General features: G+C 62.9%; 3 protein-coding genes across 5 annotated transcripts in view; all 3 read right to left on the reverse strand.

Annotated features, from left to right (window-relative positions):
* Position 1: 1 nt before the first annotated feature.
* Positions 2-7,204, reverse strand: DNAI2 (dynein axonemal intermediate chain 2). 2 transcript variants are annotated; one of them, XM_071816485.1, is made up of 14 exons: positions 6,830-7,204; positions 5,847-6,008; positions 5,640-5,761; positions 4,951-5,093; positions 4,316-4,429; positions 2,997-3,136; positions 2,729-2,851; positions 2,386-2,609; positions 2,155-2,290; positions 1,508-1,654; positions 1,119-1,343; positions 700-1,035; positions 484-518; positions 2-361 (listed from the first exon to the last, which is right to left on the reverse strand). In XM_071816485.1, the coding sequence occupies exons 1-13, from the start codon at positions 7,010-7,012 to the stop codon at positions 510-512; spliced, it is 2,064 nt and encodes a 687-aa protein (XP_071672586.1). In that variant the 5' UTR covers positions 7,013-7,204; the 3' UTR covers positions 2-361; positions 484-509. The 2 variants fall into 2 exon arrangements, with proteins under 2 accessions (XP_071672586.1, XP_065708628.1); XM_065852556.2 differs by lacking the exon at positions 2-361 and having other exon boundaries at positions 380-518.
* Positions 7,205-7,464: 260 nt separating this feature from the next.
* TTYH2 (tweety family member 2) lies at positions 7,465-14,531 on the reverse strand. Its single transcript, XM_065852634.2, has 14 exons — positions 14,366-14,531; positions 13,616-13,788; positions 12,698-12,809; positions 12,096-12,316; positions 11,903-11,998; positions 11,609-11,681; positions 11,421-11,490; positions 11,237-11,292; positions 11,066-11,158; positions 10,897-10,989; positions 10,669-10,811; positions 10,327-10,512; positions 10,112-10,190; positions 7,465-8,822 (listed from the first exon to the last, which is right to left on the reverse strand). Exons 1-14 carry the CDS (start codon positions 14,492-14,494, stop codon positions 8,742-8,744), a joined length of 1,605 nt encoding a protein of 534 aa, XP_065708706.1. The 5' UTR covers positions 14,495-14,531; the 3' UTR covers positions 7,465-8,741.
* An 842-nt stretch (positions 14,532-15,373) lies between these two features.
* Positions 15,374-19,356, reverse strand: part of RPL38 (ribosomal protein L38) — a 182,851-nt gene continuing 178,868 nt past the window's right edge. Inside the window, exons 1-5 of one of the 2 annotated variants that reach the window (XM_065852492.2) lie at positions 17,619-17,733; positions 17,382-17,414; positions 16,978-17,038; positions 15,782-15,904; positions 15,374-15,454 (exon numbers count right to left, since the gene is read on the reverse strand). In XM_065852492.2, the coding sequence (XP_065708564.1) occupies positions 15,429-15,454; positions 15,782-15,904; positions 16,978-17,038; positions 17,382-17,384 (213 nt within the window). In that variant the 5' untranslated portion in view covers positions 17,385-17,414; positions 17,619-17,733 and the 3' untranslated portion in view covers positions 15,374-15,428. Of the gene's footprint in view, positions 15,455-15,781; positions 15,905-16,977; positions 17,039-17,381; positions 17,415-17,618; positions 17,734-19,356 lie in introns of those variants that run through there. The other variant, XM_071816638.1, reaches the window with a different exon arrangement.

The raw sequence follows: 19,356 nt of genomic DNA on the forward strand, positions 1-19,356 counted from the left end.
TGGGGGAGCGCAACCGGCAGCTCATTAATAATTGACAGGGGTGAGCGGAGCGGGCGGCTGCGGCGATACCGGCCGGGCTGCGGTCACCCAGTGCCCACAACCCCGTGCAGGCACCGCCAGCTGCTCTCGCAGGGATATCAGCAGGTTGGGGACATGTGGCTTTGCTCAGTGTCACCCTCCTGGCTGGACCCTGCTGCCACCACCAGCTGCCCTGCTCTGTCCCGCTCCTTGGGCTGGGGACACACAGAGGGACATTCTGCTGCCATGGGTGCTCTGCTGTGGTGGCTCTGGGCTGCGGCTCGGCCCGAGGAGGGAGATGGAGAGCGAGATGATGTGACTTTCCTACCCCTGCTCAGCCCTGCTGTGACACAACAGGAGACACAACGCAGAAAACTCCTGTTTATTCACCCAGAAGAACAAAAACTAAACCAAGAGGTCAAAGGGCCAGGGAGCACCTGTGCCCAATGTGCAGGTGTGACCCACCTGTGTGACCACCGTCCACGTCTTGGCTACGGCTCCTGCGGAGGGAGCAGGTGGGCGGTCAGGGAGCTGCCTGGGACCCCCTGCTCGTCCCTGCATGGAGGCAGAGACCCCGCGAGCTCTGTCTGGCTTGGGGACAGCAGCTGCGTCCCCACATGAGCCACAGATCAGCAGCCCCAGCAAGGGGGGGAAAGCACCGCGAAGGTGGAGATCACTGACCTTGGCAGCATCCGTGTCCTCCTTCAACTCCTCCTTCTTCTCTTCCTCCTTCTCCTCCTTCTTTTCTTCCTCCTCTTCCTTCTTCTCTCCCTCCTTCTCCTCCTTCTTCTCTCCCTCCTCCTCCTCCTTCTTCTCTTCCTCCTTCTTCTCCTTCTTCTCTTCCTCCTTCTTTTCTTCTTCCTTCTCCTCCTTCTTTTCTTCTTCCTTCTCCTCCTTCTTCTCTTCCTCCTTCTCTTCCTCCTCCTCCTTCTTCTCTTCCTCCTTCTCCTCCATCCCCTCCTCCTCGGGTAGCTGGATCTCGTGTGCAGCCGCCTCCTCTCCCAAGAGCTCTTTATCCTGAAAGGCAGAGGCTGACCCGCATCCCCTCCCCCCCGGACCACAGGGAGTCCCCACCGCGGTCACCGCGCCATCCCCGGTACCTTGCCGTGCAGGTCCTGGGTCTCTGCCCGCGTCTTCCTCCGCATCTCCGCCTCGATCTCCTCGAAGAACTCCTTGCGCACACGTTCCAGCACCTCCTGGGGATCCTCCACTGCCGCCCTCTCCGGCACCGCCTCCGGGCCCTCCGGCTTGCCGCGCTCCTTCAGCCGCAATTCCCGGTGCCGGGCCTCCAGGATCTTCTCCCGCTTGGTCTCCCGCTCGAACATCTAGGGCAGGATGGGGGTTGAGGGGCGCAGGGTGAGCGGGGGACCCCGCGGGACAGCGTGGTCCACACAGGGACGCGTCGGCAGAGCCACTGTAAATGTGGCCGGCAATGCCGAGGGCTTTGCCGTGACCTGGCACGGTGGCTCGCGGCTCCGAGCGCACGTACAGCGTTGACCATGTTCTTCTCGTTCTTCTGGAGGGTGCAGAGCCCGGAGCTGATCTCCAGCAGGGTGACGGTGCCCACCTTGGAGCCGCAGGCCACCACGCGGCCCGTGTCCTGCAGGCGCAGGCTGGAGAGCGGCTCGTTGCAGACCTGGGGAGGGAGGACGGGTCGGGGGTGGCACCGAGTCCTAATGTGGCGCCCCGCGGGGGAAAGCCAGGCAGGACGAGCTGGCAGAGGCGAATACACACGCGTGCTGACAGAATCATCCAATCATTTTGTATGGAGAAGACCCTCAAGATCACTGAGTCCAAGCACTCCCCCAGCCCTGGCACTGTCCCATGTCCTGAGAACCTCATCTCCATCTGTCCAACCCTCCAGGGATGGTGACTCCAGCACTGCCCTGGGCAGCCTGTTCCAATGCCCCACAGTGCTTTGGGGAAGAAATAGTTCCTGATACCCAATCTGAATATCAGCAATCCAATAACAGGAGCCTGTATGCAAAGTTTGGAGCACACCAGGATCTGGGCACAGCTCAGGGTGGAGGGGACAGTATTTGCTTGATGTCCCCAGCTCCGCACAGGCAGGAGGGGACCCCAGCCCCGGCTCTGCCTGCCCCAGGGCAAGGGACATGGAGCCGCTGGGGACCCAACCTTCAGGCTGAGGGAGGGGTCCTTCTGCTTGAAGAGGAAATCCCAGACGTCCAGGGTCCCGTCCGACCGGGTGGTGAAGAAGACGGCCGGCCGCACCGTGCTCCAGCACCCGTCCGTCAGGTAGGAGAGGTGGTACCTGCCGCAGAGCCGGGGCAGCGCGATGGGCCCGGGCACCGCGTCCCAACACCCCTGCCCGGCCCCAGCAGCGCAGACCCAGCCCCAGACACCTACTTGGTCCACATAATTGATGATTCCTTGGCCTCCTCTGACCAGATCCGAGCTGTCCAGTCGCCGACCGTCAGGAAGATTTTGGGGTACAAGGGGTTCCTGCTCAGTGCGTAGATGGGTCCCAGGTGGCCGCTGTAGGTGCCGGCAATTTTTTCAAGGGGTGACTTGGCCTTGCGGTTGCCGGCGATGACGATGCCCTGCTCTGTGCCCACCATGAACTTGGTGGGCTGAGGGTGGGGGCGGGAGAGAGCAGCTGTCAGCGGGCTGGGGACCCCGCGGTGACAGGGACAGCTGGTTGTGTACACGCAGGACGGTCCTGGGGGCAGGACAGGCTGGGGACGCTCACCAGGGTGGGCTCGAACTCCAGCGAGACGGCCCCCAGTGCGTTCTCCAGGAGCCCTTTGCGGGTGACGTCCAGGACCAGCGTCTCAGTGGGCTCGGAGAGCTTGCGGATGTCCCACCACAGGACCTGGGGGACAGGCAGGGGACGGGCAGTGCGAGGGGCTGGAGCCGGGCAGCTGCCATGGCCGTGGGGCCAGTGTGGGCAGGGGAAGCTGTTTTGGGATGTCAGCACCGCTCCTGTGTCAGCGCCCGGCACCTTCCCCGCCCGTTACCTGCCCGTCGGTGGAGGCCGAGAAGCAGTCGGTGCCCGTTTTGGACTGCAGCCAGAGGGCTCCGTACACGGGGTCCCGGTGGCTGACCTCCACGGTGGACACCTCCACGGGCAGCTTCCCTTTCCTGGTGTCCCAGTAAGCTGGGAAGGAAAAGAAGCCGTCAAAACGCACACCCGCTCCCTCGCCCGGCTCCGTCGCTTGCCGGGCGCTTCACAAGGAGCTGCTGCCCCAGTTCCTGGCCCAGAACGGGCAGCAAACCCCAGCAGCTGCTCCCCCACACCTCCCAGCCCCAGAAGAGCCAAGCGAGCGCCTGCGGGCTGGGGTCCCACTGCTGTGATCCCCCCACAGGGATGTCCACACCGAGCGGTAACGCAATCAAACAGCTGCATTAAACAGCTGCAGCGTTTCTTTAGCGATCGGCTCTCTGCGGCAGATGCGCTGCAATCCCCAGAGGCAACGAATCCCCCCGGCTCCCCCTGCTCTGCACAAGGGGCTGCAGCAGGACCAGACTGCTCTGAGCTGCCAGCTCCAAATCTCTTACACTCGACACTGCTCAAAGACCCTCCTGGTGCCCTGACCCCGGCTGTGCCCCCTCCGGCGAGCGCTGGGTGACAACGGCAGGTCCCCGGTGCCACCAGCAGCCGTCCCAGCCTGTCGCTGCCTCCCACACGGGGCAGAGCCACCGGGAGAGGCCGGGCAGCCGGGTCGTGGTGGCACCGAGCGGCTCTCGCTGCTCATGGCTAATTAGACAATTGGATGTGACGGGGTGAGCGTGCTCGGCTGGGCCCTGCGAAGGACGAAGGATGGGGCCGTCCCTCCTCTTCCTCCCCCGCGGAGCGTGCAGAACCAGCCCCGTAACGCGTGCCCTGTCAGGGCTGATCGCTGCTGCAAACAGCCAGGAAAACATCAAAATGAGAGCAATTAAACCAAAGGGCTTGCGCGGCCAAGTCAATAACAGAGCCATAAATGAAGCAGGCAGGGAGGGGCCCTTTTCCAAGCACTTGAAACAACAGTGGTAGAACAATTCAGTTGGTGAAGCAATGGCACCTCCCGTGGGCTTTTGCCACGCAAAGACACGGCTGTGGGCGAGGAAGGGGCACAGGACACGTGTGAAGGGCTCCCTGGTGCCGTGTCCTGCCCTCCCCGGTACCTGCTCTGGGGACCACCCGCCTGTGCCCCCCTCGCCGAGCCCCGGAGCTTCAGCCACAGCATTAACGATGTTACATCCTTTGTGAGTGACCCCGCGCTGGAACCAGGGTCTTGCCGAATTTAAACGAAGCCTCATTAGTGCGGCCTCACGCCTCCTCCGTCCTCCTCACCCATCTGCCCGTTGTAGCATCCTCCCAGCAGGACGTACGAGTCTTTGGGGTTGTATTCCAGGCTCACGAGAGGCGACGACGGCTTGAGAGTGAGCTCCGGCTTGTTGGGTTTCACTGCGGGAAGGGATGAGTAAAGAACACGGGACAACGGCCTCCAAACCAGCCCCCCGGTGCCAGCCCAGCCGCGCTGGACAAGCTGGTGTGTCACCAAGAGAAGAGACCGGGGCTGTCCTTGCCTTCCAGTCTGGGGGCAGACCCCTGGTACCCCAAACCCTCTTCTTTGTGCTTTTCACTCCAAAATACAACAGGTTCTTTGACAGAAGCCTGGGTTTGTGCCTCTTTCTTAATCAAGCACAGTGAACCACAGAGCGAGCAGAACCACGTGAGAGCAGCGTGGCTCAGCTGCCTCTCGTGCCCACAGGCTCATGAGTCATGTAGTGGGATTAGTGGTTATTTTCCACCTGTTGCCCAGCTTTTAGGTCCCATTTCTCCCCTTTTCTGCATTGATCTGCGGGCAAAGCAGGAACCGACCCCCTGCTCCCCCCTCCCCAGCACCGTGAGGCTTCGTTACGCTCTTTGAAGACACAAAGTGCTTCCGCAGCGGCAGCATCCCCGGCGGGTGAGGTTTCCCTTACCGAGGTCCCAGATGTACGAGTCAAGGCTCATGTCTTCCACGTTCGGCTGGAACTCCAGGCTGCAATAAGCCACTGCCAGTTTCCCGGACGTGCCAGGTTGCCAGGAGATGCGCGCGGCCGTCCGCTTGGGGACGTTTGGGTCCCTTTTTGATAACAGGATAGCAAAGAAAGAAGTTAGTTCGTTAACAGCTTTTTCACACCCTGGGATGGCTGTCTCCCCACGGACACTGTGGGAATCGCAATTAAAAGAAGCTGCAGCCCTTGAGCACTGAGTGCAGGAAATGATTCTCTTAGGGGCTGGGTGCGGGGAGAGGAGTTGATGATTTAATAAAGTCTTTCCAGTTATTCATTTCTAAGAATCCAATAATGTTACTGGATCTGACTTCTGGAAATGACCTAACAGCCCCTGACATTTGAAAATAATCTTTGAGGCACCAAAAGAAAAACCCAACAAACCAACCCTGTCTAAAGCACCGCGAGAAGATGCTCGGAGCTGAGTCTGTCCTTGGGCTGTGGGACCCGTCCCCAGAGCGCCCGGGCAGGGCAGAGGAGCGGAGTTACGGAGCAGGGGGCTGCAGCAGCTCCCTCCATCCATTAAATGACCCAGCACCAGCCTAAAGCCTCGGGATTTCCCACCTCCTTTGTCTCCAAGGGCAGTGGATCTGAGAGCCCGGTGAGGGCTGAGCTACCTGATGGTGTTGATGATTTTTGCGGAGGGGGGCTCATCTTCCACCTCTGCCGTCTCCTCCTCGCCAAAGTACTCCTCGTAGATGTTGACGGTGTTGTTCTGCCTGACGCAGTGCTCCATCAGCTGCGGGACAGCGCAGGACAGGCCGTGTCGGGGGAGCGGCAGCAGCGGGCAAGGGGACAAGGGAAGGGGACGCGCAGGGCCTCACGCTGCCCAGGTGCACGATGGTGTTGATGTAGTTTTCCTCTTTCTCCAGCTTCTTCCTGAAGCGGGTGGTCTGCTCCGGCTCCTGCGGGTTGATGTCCCTGGGCCAGCCGCCCTCGGTGTGGTTGACGCCGCGGGATTCCGTCCGCAGCCGCTCGGTGTTCACCTGGGGTGGCGCGGGGAGAACAGAGCAGGGCTTTGGGCTGGAAGGGCACCAAACGCCGCTTTTGTGCCCTTTGCACGGTACTGCCCTGGGGGGACTGCGGTGGGTCCGTGGGTTCCCTGATGGAGGGCATGGGAACAGAAATTAGCCTTGAAGATACTAAGGCCTACCCATGAGAAAGATGGGAGTGAAGGAGTATCCAGAGATATTAAGGTGTACCCGTGAGAAAGAAGGGAGTGAAAGAGTAACATTGACGACAGAAAAATTAGCCAATGCTGTAACTTGTAAGCAATAGTGAAGAGACACACGGATTGGTAAAACTGTATAAAAATGCACTTGTGGCAATAAATGGGATCTGCTGCTTTCATCCTGGAAGAACTTGGCCTATGTCGTTTGTCCGTCTCAACCGCGGCACTGCCCTGCCGGCAACAGCCCGCATGCCCGTGATATCACCAAAAACAGGGCGGGTTTTTGGACTGGGCACTGGTGAGGCCAAACCTCCAGTCCTGAGGTCAGTTTTGGGACCTGGGGGGTTCAGCTGGAGAACAGGAGCTGAGGGGAGACCTTCTGATCTCTGAACTGCCTGAAAGGAGCTTGGAGCCAGGGGGGTCGGGCTCTGCTCCCCAGGAACAAGTGCCAGGAGCAGAGGAAACGGCCTCAAGTTGCCCAGGGGAGGTTGAAAATCAGGAACAATTTCCTCACAGAAAGGGCTGTCGGGCATTGGAACGGGCTGCAGGGCTGGCTTATGGTTGGACTCAGTCTTGAGGGTCTTTTCCACCCAAAATGACTCCGTGACTCCGCGATGGCCGGCGGGCGGCCCTCACCTCGTGCTCCGACATGTCGTAGCTGTGCTGGATGGCGACGTCCACCGGGTCCTGTGGGATGAAGTTGTCAGCCATGCTGGGGTCGGGCGGGATGTCCACAGTCACCCTGGCCGGCCAGTCGGTGAAGTTGCAATGCCGCCCAAACTCGCTGCGCTTCCGCGTGTACGTGTAGGTGATCTCCATGGCGGCCCTGGGAGGGGGCAGCGGGTGCCCCCGTCACCCCCAGCCCCGGGGGGTCCTGGTGTAGAGGGTCCCGCGAATGGATCCAAAGGTCCCAGCACGGCTGGGGACACCCCCACGCTGCTACCGAGCACTCGGGCGCTCGGGTGGGGCCCGGTCTCCCCCAGCGCAGCCTTACTGGGAGCAACCGGCAGGCCCGCGTCTGCCGTTGCCTGGCAACGCCGGGGTACGATCACATGGCAGGCGCCGCCATATTAGGAAGGGCAAGGCGGCTGTGTCACGTGGCCGCCGCGCCATGTTGGGAGGGTCAAACCCCGCTAATGAGGGCGGCGCAATTAGCACCGGGCGGCAGCGGCTTCCCAGGGGAGTCCCGGCACAGCCGGACGGGCAGAGCATCCCGAGCAGGGCCGGCAGCGGGGGGTCAGCCCAGAGAGAGCCGCCAAGGAGGGGCACAGTTTAGTACAAGTGTTTATTTTTCCCCAGAGGGCACAATACAAACCAGGCTCCCCATGGGGTTCGTTCACATGCGCTTAAAAACAGCTCTTCTAGGTACCGTTACATGGAAACGTTAAAAGGTGAAGAGAAAAATAACAGGAATTAAAATGCCCTGGATGTTTCCAACAGCAAGGAATTGTAGTCACACGGACGGATGGCACAAGGGGACTGGGGTAATTAGGTACAGGTTAATTTGTAAAAGACACAGTGAATCCCTGGGAGCGTGTAAGACCCCCGGCTCGCCCGAGGGGACAGATCTGTCACCCCAGGTCTGTCAGCCCTGGCGCTGTCACCCATAGTGGGGACAAAGGGCTGGAGAACCCAACAATGGTGGCAGGACCGTGTCCTCCCCTCCCCGGGGACACCCGAGGGTCCCCAACCCTCTCCCGGGGGACTCGGGGTGACCCCAGGGCTGTCCCTGCAGCAGGGGGGACCTGCCCCAGCCCACACTGCCAGCCTGCCCGCCCCGGGAGCCGAATCGCCAAAACCAGCCTAGAAACCAGCCCAAAATCCTGCTACCCACACGCACCGCGGTAAAAGCACAGCGGGACAGGCAGCAAAACCGCCCCGCTGCCCTGCCCAGAGCTCGGGAACCCGCACGCAAAGCGAAGGAAAACCAGCAAAGCCAAAACATCCCTAATTCTACAGCCTCCGAGCCTGGGGAGGGCATGGGGGGCATCCTGGGAGCCAAGGGGGACACGAGGAGCCAAAGGGACATGGGGAGCGGCCCTGCCCATGCCGAGAGGGATCTTGGCAGAGGGAGCAGCCGGTGTCACCATCGGGAGGCGGCAAAGCCAGGGTCACTAGTGGTCGGTGCTGCTTTGCTACAGGAGCAAGGGAGCCGCTGCCCGCCCCCCTGTGGGGCTGGGGGCTGCCCCGGTCCCAGACGCTGGACACAGGGAGCCAGGGATGGCTCCATCCGTGGCGTAAAACACCCCAAGCAGGGGCAGATGAGGAGGGAGACGGCGTGAAGCATCCCCGGCCCGCCCGGTGCACCGGGAGCCCGGCGGCGGCTCTGCCGGTGGCGTTCGTCCCCGGAGTCACCATCAACCCTAAGGCAGGAAGACTTGAACGGAGCAGAAGCTGCTGAGGAAGAGGAGGGTGCGCGGAGCACACGGGGGTCCCCGCCAGGGCTCATCCTCCAGCCACCGCTGCCCACTGCGGCTTTTCCCGGCGGCTTCGGTTTCCCGGTGCAGAACCGGCGCCGGTGGCGTTTTCTCCTCTCGGGGCGCAGGCGTCAGGCGGGGAACTCAGCGCCGGGGCGCCTGACGTGCTCGTCGGTCACGGACAGGTAGGTCGCTCGCATGCTCGGGGAGTACTGCGGGAGAGGAGCGGGGGTCAGCGCGCCCCCAAACCACGGCCAGCCCCGCCAACCCAACCCCACGCTGCTCAGCACGGATTTATATGAATTTATATGCATCTCCAATTAATCTGCCACGGGGAAGGGGACAGAGCCCATCAGCCTCTCCAAGGGCTGGCAGACAAGAATTACATTTCTCCAGCATTTCGCAGGAGGGCGGGAGGGACGCCCCGACCGGGCATTAAGGAAGATTATTCCGAGTTTGTTATTTTGGACCGTGAAAGTCCTTCCTCAGGGAGCTGAATCCTGGTTAAATCGGACCATTCAGGGCGGGGAGAGCGCTCGAATTAATCCCCCCCCGGGGAAGATCCTCGCCAGCTGCCAGGTCTGTGCAAGCGGATTTGCAGCCGCCGCGCTGGCGCGGCCCCGCGCTTTCACCTGGCGGCAAAACCAGCCCTAAAGGGGCCACCGCGGCGGCACCGCCACCGCAGCCGTGTCCCCGGCCCCACCACGGTGCCACTACTGCCTTACTGCTTCAATGGGGGCATCGAAATGGATTAAATGATGTCAGAAAAGGGGGGGGAAAACCTGCACTGAGAAGGGGATGGAGACGGGGAGCGTTTCCAGCCACCCTGACACACAGGAGCTGCAAATCAAACCCCTCCTGTGCCTGAGCTGGGGACAAACTGCAGCCTTGGCCCCCCAAACCTTCCAAACTCTCCCCAAAATTAAACCAGCCCCAGGGGAAAGGGACAGGGACCGAGGAGGGGACGAGGAGGGGACACAGCTGCTGCCCCGGGGCCAGGGGGAGGGGAAGCGGCTGAACTTACTCGTGATGGACAACTTAGCTCCAAAATAATGGATGCAAAAAGTAATAATAAAAAAAGAAATGAAAAAATAAAGCAGGCATTAACGGGCAGGGAGGGTTTGAACACACAGCGGGGCAATGGAAACGTGCTCGGGTGACTGGGAGAAGCGTCCTTCGAAAGTCAGAATGAATAAGGAATAGAGCAGAGGCAAGCAGCTGCGGGGAAGGTCGTCTCGGTGTCCCGAGCACGTGGCTGGTGTCCCCTCTGTCCCCGCGGGCCGGGAACGGGGCTGTGAGTGACCCGGGCAGGAGGGACTCGCTCGCAGATGGGACACGTCCCCTGTCCCCTGCAAGGGCTGGCGGGACCCAGCTCACCCGTCCCCACCCTGGCAGACCCGGGCGAGAGGCTTTCCAGCCAAAACGGGGGCTCCGCACGCCCCGCTGACCCCCAGCCCGTGGGGTGTCACAAGAAGGACTTGGCCTCGGTTGCCCAGCGTACCGTAGGGGGGGGAGAGCCTCTGCCGATCAGGGGGACGTTCTCGTAGCGCGGGTTCCCTCCGAACAGCACCGCTTGGTTCCTGTGGGGCAGAGCCCGTCAGAGCCGGGGCACAGCCAGCCCCCCGGCATCCCGTGCCCTCCAAGTGTGGGGTGACCTCCATCCACGAGGTGGGGGGATCTGAGGGGCGGTGCCTGCGTGGCTGGGGGGGGTCTCACATGTACTCGGAGACGGGGGCGTTGGAGACGGTCTGCGCGGGGGGGTGCAGGCTGCTCTGGCTGCCCAGGCTGCTGCTGTAGCTGCAGAAGCTGCGGAGGTGCCCCCGCGCCGGGGCGTGAGCCGCCATGCGCCGCGCCTGCGGGTTGAACGGGTCCTCCTCGTCCATGTCATCGTAGTCACGGTCCCTGCAGGGACAAGGCACCAGTGCTCACCCCCCCGTGCCCGGATGGTGCCACACACACAGCCCTGTGTCCCCCAGAGAGGGCGGGAACTGCGGGCAGGGGATGCGGGTAGGGGGACACAGGCAGGGGATGCGGGCAGGGGGACGCGAGCAGACCCACCGGCCAGCGAAGAGCCTCCATGCCCGTGGTGCGGCGCAGATGATGGTGGAGAAGGAGGCGGCCACCAGCAGGGAGAAGAGGACCAGGTAGAGCAAACCCTCCACCCCGTCATAGCAAATGCCGATCAGCGCATCCACATAGTCCTGCGATGCAAGAGGGGACAGGGCAGGGCTGGTGGCGGTGGGGGGGTCACCCCAGGAGCTGCACCCCCCGTCCCAGCCCCCTCACCTTGTGCAGCCCCCGGCAGTCCAGCATGGCTGTCAGCTGGTGCAGGCTGGTCTCCGAGGAGTTGAGGAGCTGCTGGACCCCCAGAAGGTCATTCTGCAGGAGACGGGGGGTCAGGGCAGGATGGGGAGCGGAGGGGGGACGCAGAGCCCCGGCTCCCCCCACCCCATACCTCAGCCGTGGGGAAGAGGGGCAGCGCAAACTGGATCAGCCCCTGGACCTGGATCTGCATGGTGGTGAGCGAGCGCTGGAAGACGGTGAGAGCCTGCGGGGGGGAGCGGTCACAGAGGCGCCCAGGGACACCCCCAGGGACACCCCCTGCCCGGGTGCCAGCCCCCCATACCTGCTGGAAGGGGTTGCTGAGGCTCTGCTCACAGTACAGGTAATAGTGAACCACCGCTGCAAAACAATGGGAGATGTGGGTGCGAGTGTGGGGGGGGCAGAGAGCAGCAGAGAGCTCCGGACCCCCCCACATCTTCAGGTAGGTTTTGGGGAGCACCGGGGCCCTGCCCTGAGCTGTCTCTCACCCGTGCTGATGTCGCTCTCCGTCTGGTTCATGATGAACTCATCCGGGGCCACGCAGAAGTCGCTGGTGCCCTGTGGGGATGAGAGGGACGTGGTCAGGGCTGGAGGGACAGGAAGGGTGTCCCCAGCCCCCGGCTCTGCCCCAGCACAGCCGGTACCACCCCTCCCATCCCATCCCATCCCCGCTCACCACCGCCGCCGCCGTGTCCACGGCCATGGAGGCCCAGCCGAGGACGAGGGTCAGCAGCGCAGAGCACAGCGTCCTGCAGGGAGACGGGTGCGCAGCTGCGGGGGCCGGCTCTGCATCCGGCACCGCGGAGCCCCAGCAGCACTGAGCCCCAGCACCATGGAGCCCCAGCACCGCGGAGCCCCAGCACCGCGGAGCCCCAGCAGCACCGAGCCCCAGCACCGTGGAGCCCCAGCAGCACCGAGCCCCGGCATCACCGAGCCCCAGCAGCGCCGAGCCCCGCCATGCGGTACTCACGTGGCGAGGAGGCAGCGGGAGCGCTTGGCCAGCCCCAGGCAGGCCAGGAGGCAGACGGCCAGGATGAGGATGAAGAAGAGGAGATAAGCCAACCACCTGTGCACAGGCGAAGGCTCCATCAGGCACGTGCCCACTTCCCCGGCCCCGCCGGGCGCTGCTCTGGCAGCCAGCGCCGTGCCGCGGCCCCGCTCACCGGTAATACTCGACGTAGGCGACCTGGCCGGCCAGCGCGGTGAGGTTGGCACTGGTTCCCTGCCAGACGGGCAGCCCCGAGAGCTGCAGGACGATGCTGCCGGACAGCTGCTGCATGAACTTGAGGGTCTGCAGGTAATCCCCCCGCGCGGCCAGGACCTCGTTCAGCCGCGCCAGGTGCTGCTCCAGGCCCACCTGCATCTGCAGCACGGTCCCTGCCACCTGCGGACACGGGGACAGTCAGTCCCGCCGGGACGCTGCTGGGGGCTTCCCTGCTGTCAGCCCCGCACCCAGCAGAGCCATTTGCACCGTCCGTGGGGTGCTCCCGCCCATCACCCCCTTGTGCTCGAGCTGGATCCATCCCTGGGACAGCCCCGCCGCGGCCCCCTGGCCCTTCCCGGCCACAAAGGCCCCATTCTGCGGGGTGACGTCACCCTCCCGCGCTCAGCGTGTCCCAGCCACCCCGGGCAGGGCTCAGCTGGCAGCGCACGATGCCTGGGTCCCTCCCCACCGTGCTTCAACCAAACCCAGGATGAAAAGAAAGATATGGCTTTGGGGGACATGGAGGGGGGCACATGGGGGGACCCTGGCCCAAGGCCCTACCAGGGAGTCGATGCCGGTCAGGGTGTGGTTGGCGTGGTCCAGGGCGTAGAGCAGCTGGTACACCCCATCATTGGCCTCGCTGTTCCCGTAGAAGCCGACGCCGACGGCCATGCTGGGGGCAGAGAGGGGACCCCGGTTAGAGGGGAGGGAAACACTCACCCCGACGTGTGGGGACATGGGCTGGACAGGGGGCGCTCCCCAGAGCACCCTGGTTCTGGGGGACCCCTGGCAGGGTAGAGCCAAAGCAGATGGGACAGTGACAGAACTGTGATGGGGACCTGGGGACACCTGAGCCCGGAGCTGCTCCATGTGCTGGACACGGCGGGTTTGAAGGTCCCTCCTGCCAAACCCCGAGAGACTGAGGGCGCAGGGGCCGGGCAGAGCTCCTCGGTGCCATGTCCCTGCTCCTCACAGGCGGCCATCTCGCTCCGCCCCGGCAAAACCAGCCCCTTTGTCTGGCGAGCGGGCTGTGGCCAGGAAGAAAAAGGGCCCCGTGTCCCATCCCATCCCCCCAGGCCAGGCCTGCCTGGGGGTCCTCCCAGCCATGGGCTGCCAAAAACCCAGACGGGTTTGGAAAGGCACCAGAGCGCTGCTGGCCGAGGCAGTGTCCCCTCGCCTAATTGCTCTGGTCACAATTAAGGCTGGGCACACACGGGACCCACCAGCTGGGTCACGCTGCTGCTCACCATCTGCTCCAGGCTGGGATTAGCAACCCGGCCCCACTCCCACCCGGGATTAGCGGGGAAAGCGGCACAGCCGCAGCGGGGACCGGGACAGAGCTGCCCCGGCACCAGTGGCTGCGTAGAAGGTGAAAGGGATGGACCACATTTAATTGCACAGATCTAATTAAAGCGACTCGTGGATGGATCCCAGAGCCTCCTTGGTGACGGGGGGACAGCACCGAGCCCCCATCCTCACCAGCAGATGAGCCCGGCGGTGATGGCCATCCAGGTGACACAGCGGGAGTGCGGCCGCTTGGTCTCGGGCTCCTGGTCCCTCCTGCAGCAGCACAGGCAGATCAGGTAGACGGTGAGGAAGAGGAGGTTGAGGCCGAGGCAGACAGCGGACACCAAGCCCAGGAAAAGCAGCGACTGGCGAGCAGAGCGGGGACAGTCAGCGCCGGTGCCGTCAAGCGCCGTGGAGCGCCCGGCACGGGGCAGGATGCGGCCACGTCCAGCCCCCCACGGGACGGTCACACGGGGAAAGAGGAAGCGGCCCTGTCCCTGTCCCCATGCAGGGCCACCGCGCTGCGCGTCGTGGGGGCCGGGGTGCAGCAGCCCCTCCCAGGGGTGCTGGGACACCGGCACTGCCCCCCTTCATTTAGGGGTCCCGGTGCCCCGTGCCCTGGGATGCCGCAGGAGTGGGGTGCACGGTGCAGCAGCACCAAGGTGAGGGGTGACCCCCCCGTGCACCCCGCGGCGGGGGGTGGGTCCGGCAGAGCCGGCACTGCCCCCGGGGTGCGGGAGGGCGGGGGTGCCGGTGCCGGTTGTCCCGGCGGGGGGGCCCAGCCCGCACTGGTGCCCGGGAAGAACGGCGCTTTGTGCGGCCGGGAGAGCGGAGCTGGCGCCGGGCGCCGCCGGGGATAGGCGGGGGGAGCTCCGCCGGCAAGCCTGACCCCAGCGCAGGGAGGGGGGCGCGGGGAGGGGGCCCGGGGGCCGCGGCCGGTACCTGCTGGTAGTCGGGGTCCCGCGGGCGGAAGGCGGCGGGGACGGGCTGCAGGCGCAGGCCGCGGTGCGGGAGCCCGTGCAGCCAGGCCGCCCACCAGGGCACCGCGTACCCGGCGCGGGCGGGCGGCATGGCCGGGCGGGGTGGCCGGGGGCAGCGGCGGGGCCGGCGGGGCCGCACCGGGGCCGGGGCCGCCGATGGCGGGGGAGCGCGCGCCACGCCGCGGGGCTGCACCCGGCACGCCCCGCCCACGGCCCCGCCCACTGGCCACGCCCCCGGCACGGGAACGGTGGCACCGAAACCCAGCGCGGCCCGGAGCGGGAACCGCGGGGACACCGACCCCATCCCGCCGGCTATAGGGGCACTGCACCTATAGACCTGCTTGCTATAGGCGCACTGAGCCCCATCCTGCAGGCTATGGGGGCACTGGGATCCTTGCCCTCCCCGCTATAGTGTCCTGGTGCGACCTATGGCCTGTTGCATCGCTGTCTCGCTGCTGTGGCACACCAGGGTCCCCACAGCCGCACCCCAGCTCCGGGGCAGCTCCACACCCCGAAGTGGGCAGGCGTTGCACACAGCACGGTCCCCACACCCGATGTGGGGTGAGCATGTCCCCTGTGTCTGTGGGTGCCCCCAGTGACCCAGGCAGTGCCACCTCTTCACCACAGGGCCAGGGTGGCCATGATGTTTTCCAGTGGCAAGGACCACAGGGGTTTCCCTCCTCCATCCCTCATGCAGTGCACTGGATGTCCCCACTGGAATCCCAGCCCCTCTGCCCACCCCAGGGCAGACCCTGTCCCCTCACACCCACTGCTGACACCACTGGGGACCCGCACCCCTGCCTGGGCCCCAAGAATGGGGACAGCGGCAGCTTTGCTGTGGCGCAGACCAAAACTGGCTCCCGACCCCCCCTCGCGATGCTGGGTCAACCCCATTCCGAGCCACCCCCCAGCAGTGAGGACACCAACGGTTCCAGCCGGTGCTGCTGGGGAAGGACACAGGTGACGGGGGAACAGTTCAGAATCTGATTTATTTTAAGAAACAAGGAAAAACCAACACAAACAGCTCATTTCAGCTCCTTCACAGCCAGACCTGCGGAGAGAAAGATACAATGGTTGGAACAGCTCCACGCACCCAGACGGGGATCCACATCTCCCCCCATCGACAGGCAGCTCTCCCCACAGGGGGGATCCAACCACAGAAAAAGGGTTCAGAGCCCCCCACTCCCTGCAAATGCCACCACTGGGGACCCAGAGGGACAACAGCAGCAGTTACTGGGGTGAGGAACTGACTGCAGCATTGGGGACAGCAAAGCTGAGTGGCCTGAACACATCAGTGACCCAGGATGGGTCAGTGGGAAGCTCCAGTGCAGTCCCCCATAGGGAGGGGGCTCTGCCTGCCCCCAGACACCTGCAGTACCTGGAGGCAGCGATTGCTTCAGCTTCTCAGCCTTCTCCTTGTCTGTGATCACCAGGGTGTACAGGTACCGGCTGCAGCGCACCTTGAACTTCACATTGTCCTTGTTCTTCTTGATCTTGACCGCTGTGGGGTTAAGAAACGGGTCAGCAGCGACCCTCCAGCTCCCCAAAACCTTTAACAAACCTGTGGGAGAATCCTCCCTGTACCCCACCCCGACCCCTCTGCTCCCACCTGAGCCAGGACGAGCTCAACCCAGCCCACCCGCAGCACAGAAAATCCTAATTCAGCATTTTTTTCCCCACTATCAGTTACTGCCCCAGTCGGGACCAGCCCATCGTCCCGCAGAGACGCTGCATGGTTTTCTCAAAGCAAACAGCTTTATTCTTGAGGTCTTTTTGTTTCGCAACAACAGTTTACGACAAGGAACATGAAAAATTTACTGCACCACAAATTTTCAATGGAGCGTGGCACTTCACCCCGGGTTTGTTATTTACCCACAACATCTTCTGCAGCCCAAGGGCTGCCCCGGAGCTCGAAATGTGGTTTGCGAAGACTGCAGCCAGCGCTCCCCCCTCTCCTTTGTAGCCCCCAAGGCCATTCTACCCATGGAGCCATGGTCAGGTCTCTCCCCAGCAGCTCAGCATTACAAAAGCTGCTGCAAAACCCAGAGTAAAGTCGAAGGCACAGAAATGGTTTGTAAAGGGCTGTCAGCAGCAACAGCAGCGTTTTGATGTGGAACTACCCCTCTCGCCCACACCGGTGAGTTAACAAAACACTGTGAGAATGAAAGCGCCTCTGCCCTGTGACAGCCAGATCCAAATAAGCAAGAGGAGAGGGAAAACTCTTCATGCGTTGTTAAATACTGAGACACGGCGTTTCTAGTGTTTCAATTATAATGGTCTTTGTATTCGCAACAAAAGAAAACTCAATTCTGAGTATAATTTGCTCATCATTCTGACAGAACTCCCCAGCACCTGACACCTTGTAGCTTTTTGAAGACTACAACAAGTCAGAGACAGGGTGATGTTTGCGAAGAGTTTCCAATGAGCTGCAGCTGAGGTTTGGCAAATACACCCATGGGGAGCAGCAGAAGTGCAGCTGAGCACCATCCCCATCCTGGATGTGAGCCCCCAGTAACAGCCCCCTCAGCATCCCCAAGCCGAGGGACATGTGGCCCCAGCAGCCCCAACACTCACACTTTGCGTCCTTCCTCCTGGCTGTCAACAGAAAATCTTTAATCTCCTCAATTTTGCGAGGCTGAAAGGTAAAACACAAACTCAGTGGGGAGAGCTCACACCCCACGGCGTGGCCTGGTCAGTGAGCACCCCAAGCTCCCGAAGCCAAAACCCCCGGGGGGGCTGCCCCGGCACACGGGGGGCAGCCGGGTCGGGGAGAGCCTCTCTGCGGCAGCAGCACCGTGTCCCAACGCGGGGCTCCGCACTGTCACCCCCAGCAACACCCTCCCCTGCCCGGGGCCACTCAAGGCCCCCTGTCCCCCGGGAGGACATCCCCACCCCGCCGGGGCACAGTAGAGGCCCCGGGCCCACGCAGCGAGGCGAGGGAGAACGCCGGCCCTCCCCAAGCCCCCTCTCCTCCTCACCATGGTTCCGGGCCGGGCTCAGACCGCTCCAACCTACGGCAGAAACAACCCAAGATGGCGTCAGCCCAATCCCACCGCCCAACATCCGCCTCCCCGCGCGCATCCGCCACTCCCCGCCCATCACCGGGTCGCCCCACGTCCCCTCCGCTCCCCCAGCCCATCCCGGGGCCGCCCAGCCCCGTGCGGCCGCGGATGGCGGCAGATCCCGCAAGCCCCCCCGCGTCCTCCCTTACTCACAACCGCCGCCTCTGCCTACGGAGCAAAAGAAACCGCGCACTTCCGCATCCGGACCTTAACCCCGCTCCCCTGCGCGGTGCTACGGCGCGGGCAGAGGGACAAAAATGGGCAGGGGCGCTGTGGCGGCCGCGGTTTTTGCGATGAGTTGTTGGGGGCTCAGTGTTCGCTGCAGGAGTAACGGGGGGGTGCGCAGGGAGCATCGGGCATTCCCCGGTTCCTCCCTGCACCGCCGCCGAGGAGCAGCATGGCTGCCTGGGCGGGCTGTTTGCAGCCTCCTGAGCCGCAGCGTCTCTCGGCGGGTTTAGCCGTGCGCCGGGGTCCCCGCACCGGGACGCGCTGGGGCTCGGTGGCTCTGCCGGGCTGCAGTGGAGCAGCTTTGCCACAAGAGAGAGCTTGAGCCACGCGTAAAACCACAAAACCGCCCCCAAACCTGCGGGAATCCGCGGGGGCGAGGGACCCCGTCCTGTCCTTGTCCCTGCGCTCCGTCCCCGTCCTGCCAAGCCCGATGTGGGGCAGCACCGGCGTTTAGGGACGCTGGGGTGTCCTGGGCGCTGCTTTGGGGGTGCTTTGGTGCTCGGATGGGGGCAGTGGGGTGACCAGGGACAGTGGGGAGAGGGAGCTGCGTGCCCCCCTCCACCACAGTTTCCATCTCTGCCCCAAAGTCTCGCCCTGGAGCTGCTTTTGGGGGTGTCACCCACCCCACGCTGGCTCTAGGGATGTGACACCGTGTGCCCTGTGCTGCCTGTGTCCCCACCAGCGCTCCTGTGTGCCTGTCCTGTCCCTGTCACCCTGTCCCCAGCACCCCACAGCACTCCCACCAGTGGCAGCCCCGCCAGTTGCTCCCAGTATCACCCAGTTACTGAGCTGCGGGGCTCCCACTGAGGAGCGGCTTTTTGGGTGGGACGATTCTCCCAAATGAGATTTGTCTCAATTGTTTGATTTACTTATCTCATCTCCGATGGGCTGATCTACTCTGCTGCCTTTTAATTGCTTCAAAACTTGAACAGTTTTTCATGTTTTAAGGAGTGCTGAATTGTATAATTAAAACACTAACAGTGTAAATCAACGGCGCAGAAGAAAGACAGCGGAGAATTAAGCAAGCTCCTTGGCATAATAATAAAACTAAACCGGCATGAAAAGTGCCCATTACGGCACCGATGCTGAATACTGATTCCTCCCAGCACTGTCCGGCCCCAGCGAGCGGCTGTGAACGCTGCAGTGGCCTCCAAAATCACCTCTTTTGGTCCAAAATGCAGCGTGGCTTCATTGACAGAGCCTGAGCCGGGGGACACGTGGGTCAGGGGGTGGCGGTTCCCCCGTGCCCACCCCACAGCCCCTGTGCCCCCGAGCAGCGTCGCTCCTGCTCCTGCCTGGGAACGGATTCACTTTCACTTTATTAATATTATTTAAAAGCCGAGTGGGTGTATAAATCAACAAAAATAATTCATGAGAGTCATTAGCTCCTCAAAGACGGGATCTTTTTACAACCAGCTTTAAATTAAAAAAAAAACCCACCACATTCTGAAACTGCGGCTTTTAAAACACACATCAAATACATTTCCTCCCTGCCTCCCACCGGCCCGGCTCCTCTGCCTAATGAAATTCAATTAACATCCTTAATTCACCCGCTGGCTACTGGTTTTATATTAAAAAGTCTTTCTGGTCCTGCCTGGGCTGGCGGTCGTGTTTAACCCCATGGCTCGGGGGCACCGTGCTCCCCTGAGCGGGGTGTAGTGAG

The sequence above is a fragment of the Patagioenas fasciata genome, chromosome 18 (genome assembly GCF_037038585.1).
Source record: "Patagioenas fasciata isolate bPatFas1 chromosome 18, bPatFas1.hap1, whole genome shotgun sequence".
Classification (NCBI taxonomy): domain Eukaryota; kingdom Metazoa; phylum Chordata; class Aves; order Columbiformes; family Columbidae; genus Patagioenas; species Patagioenas fasciata.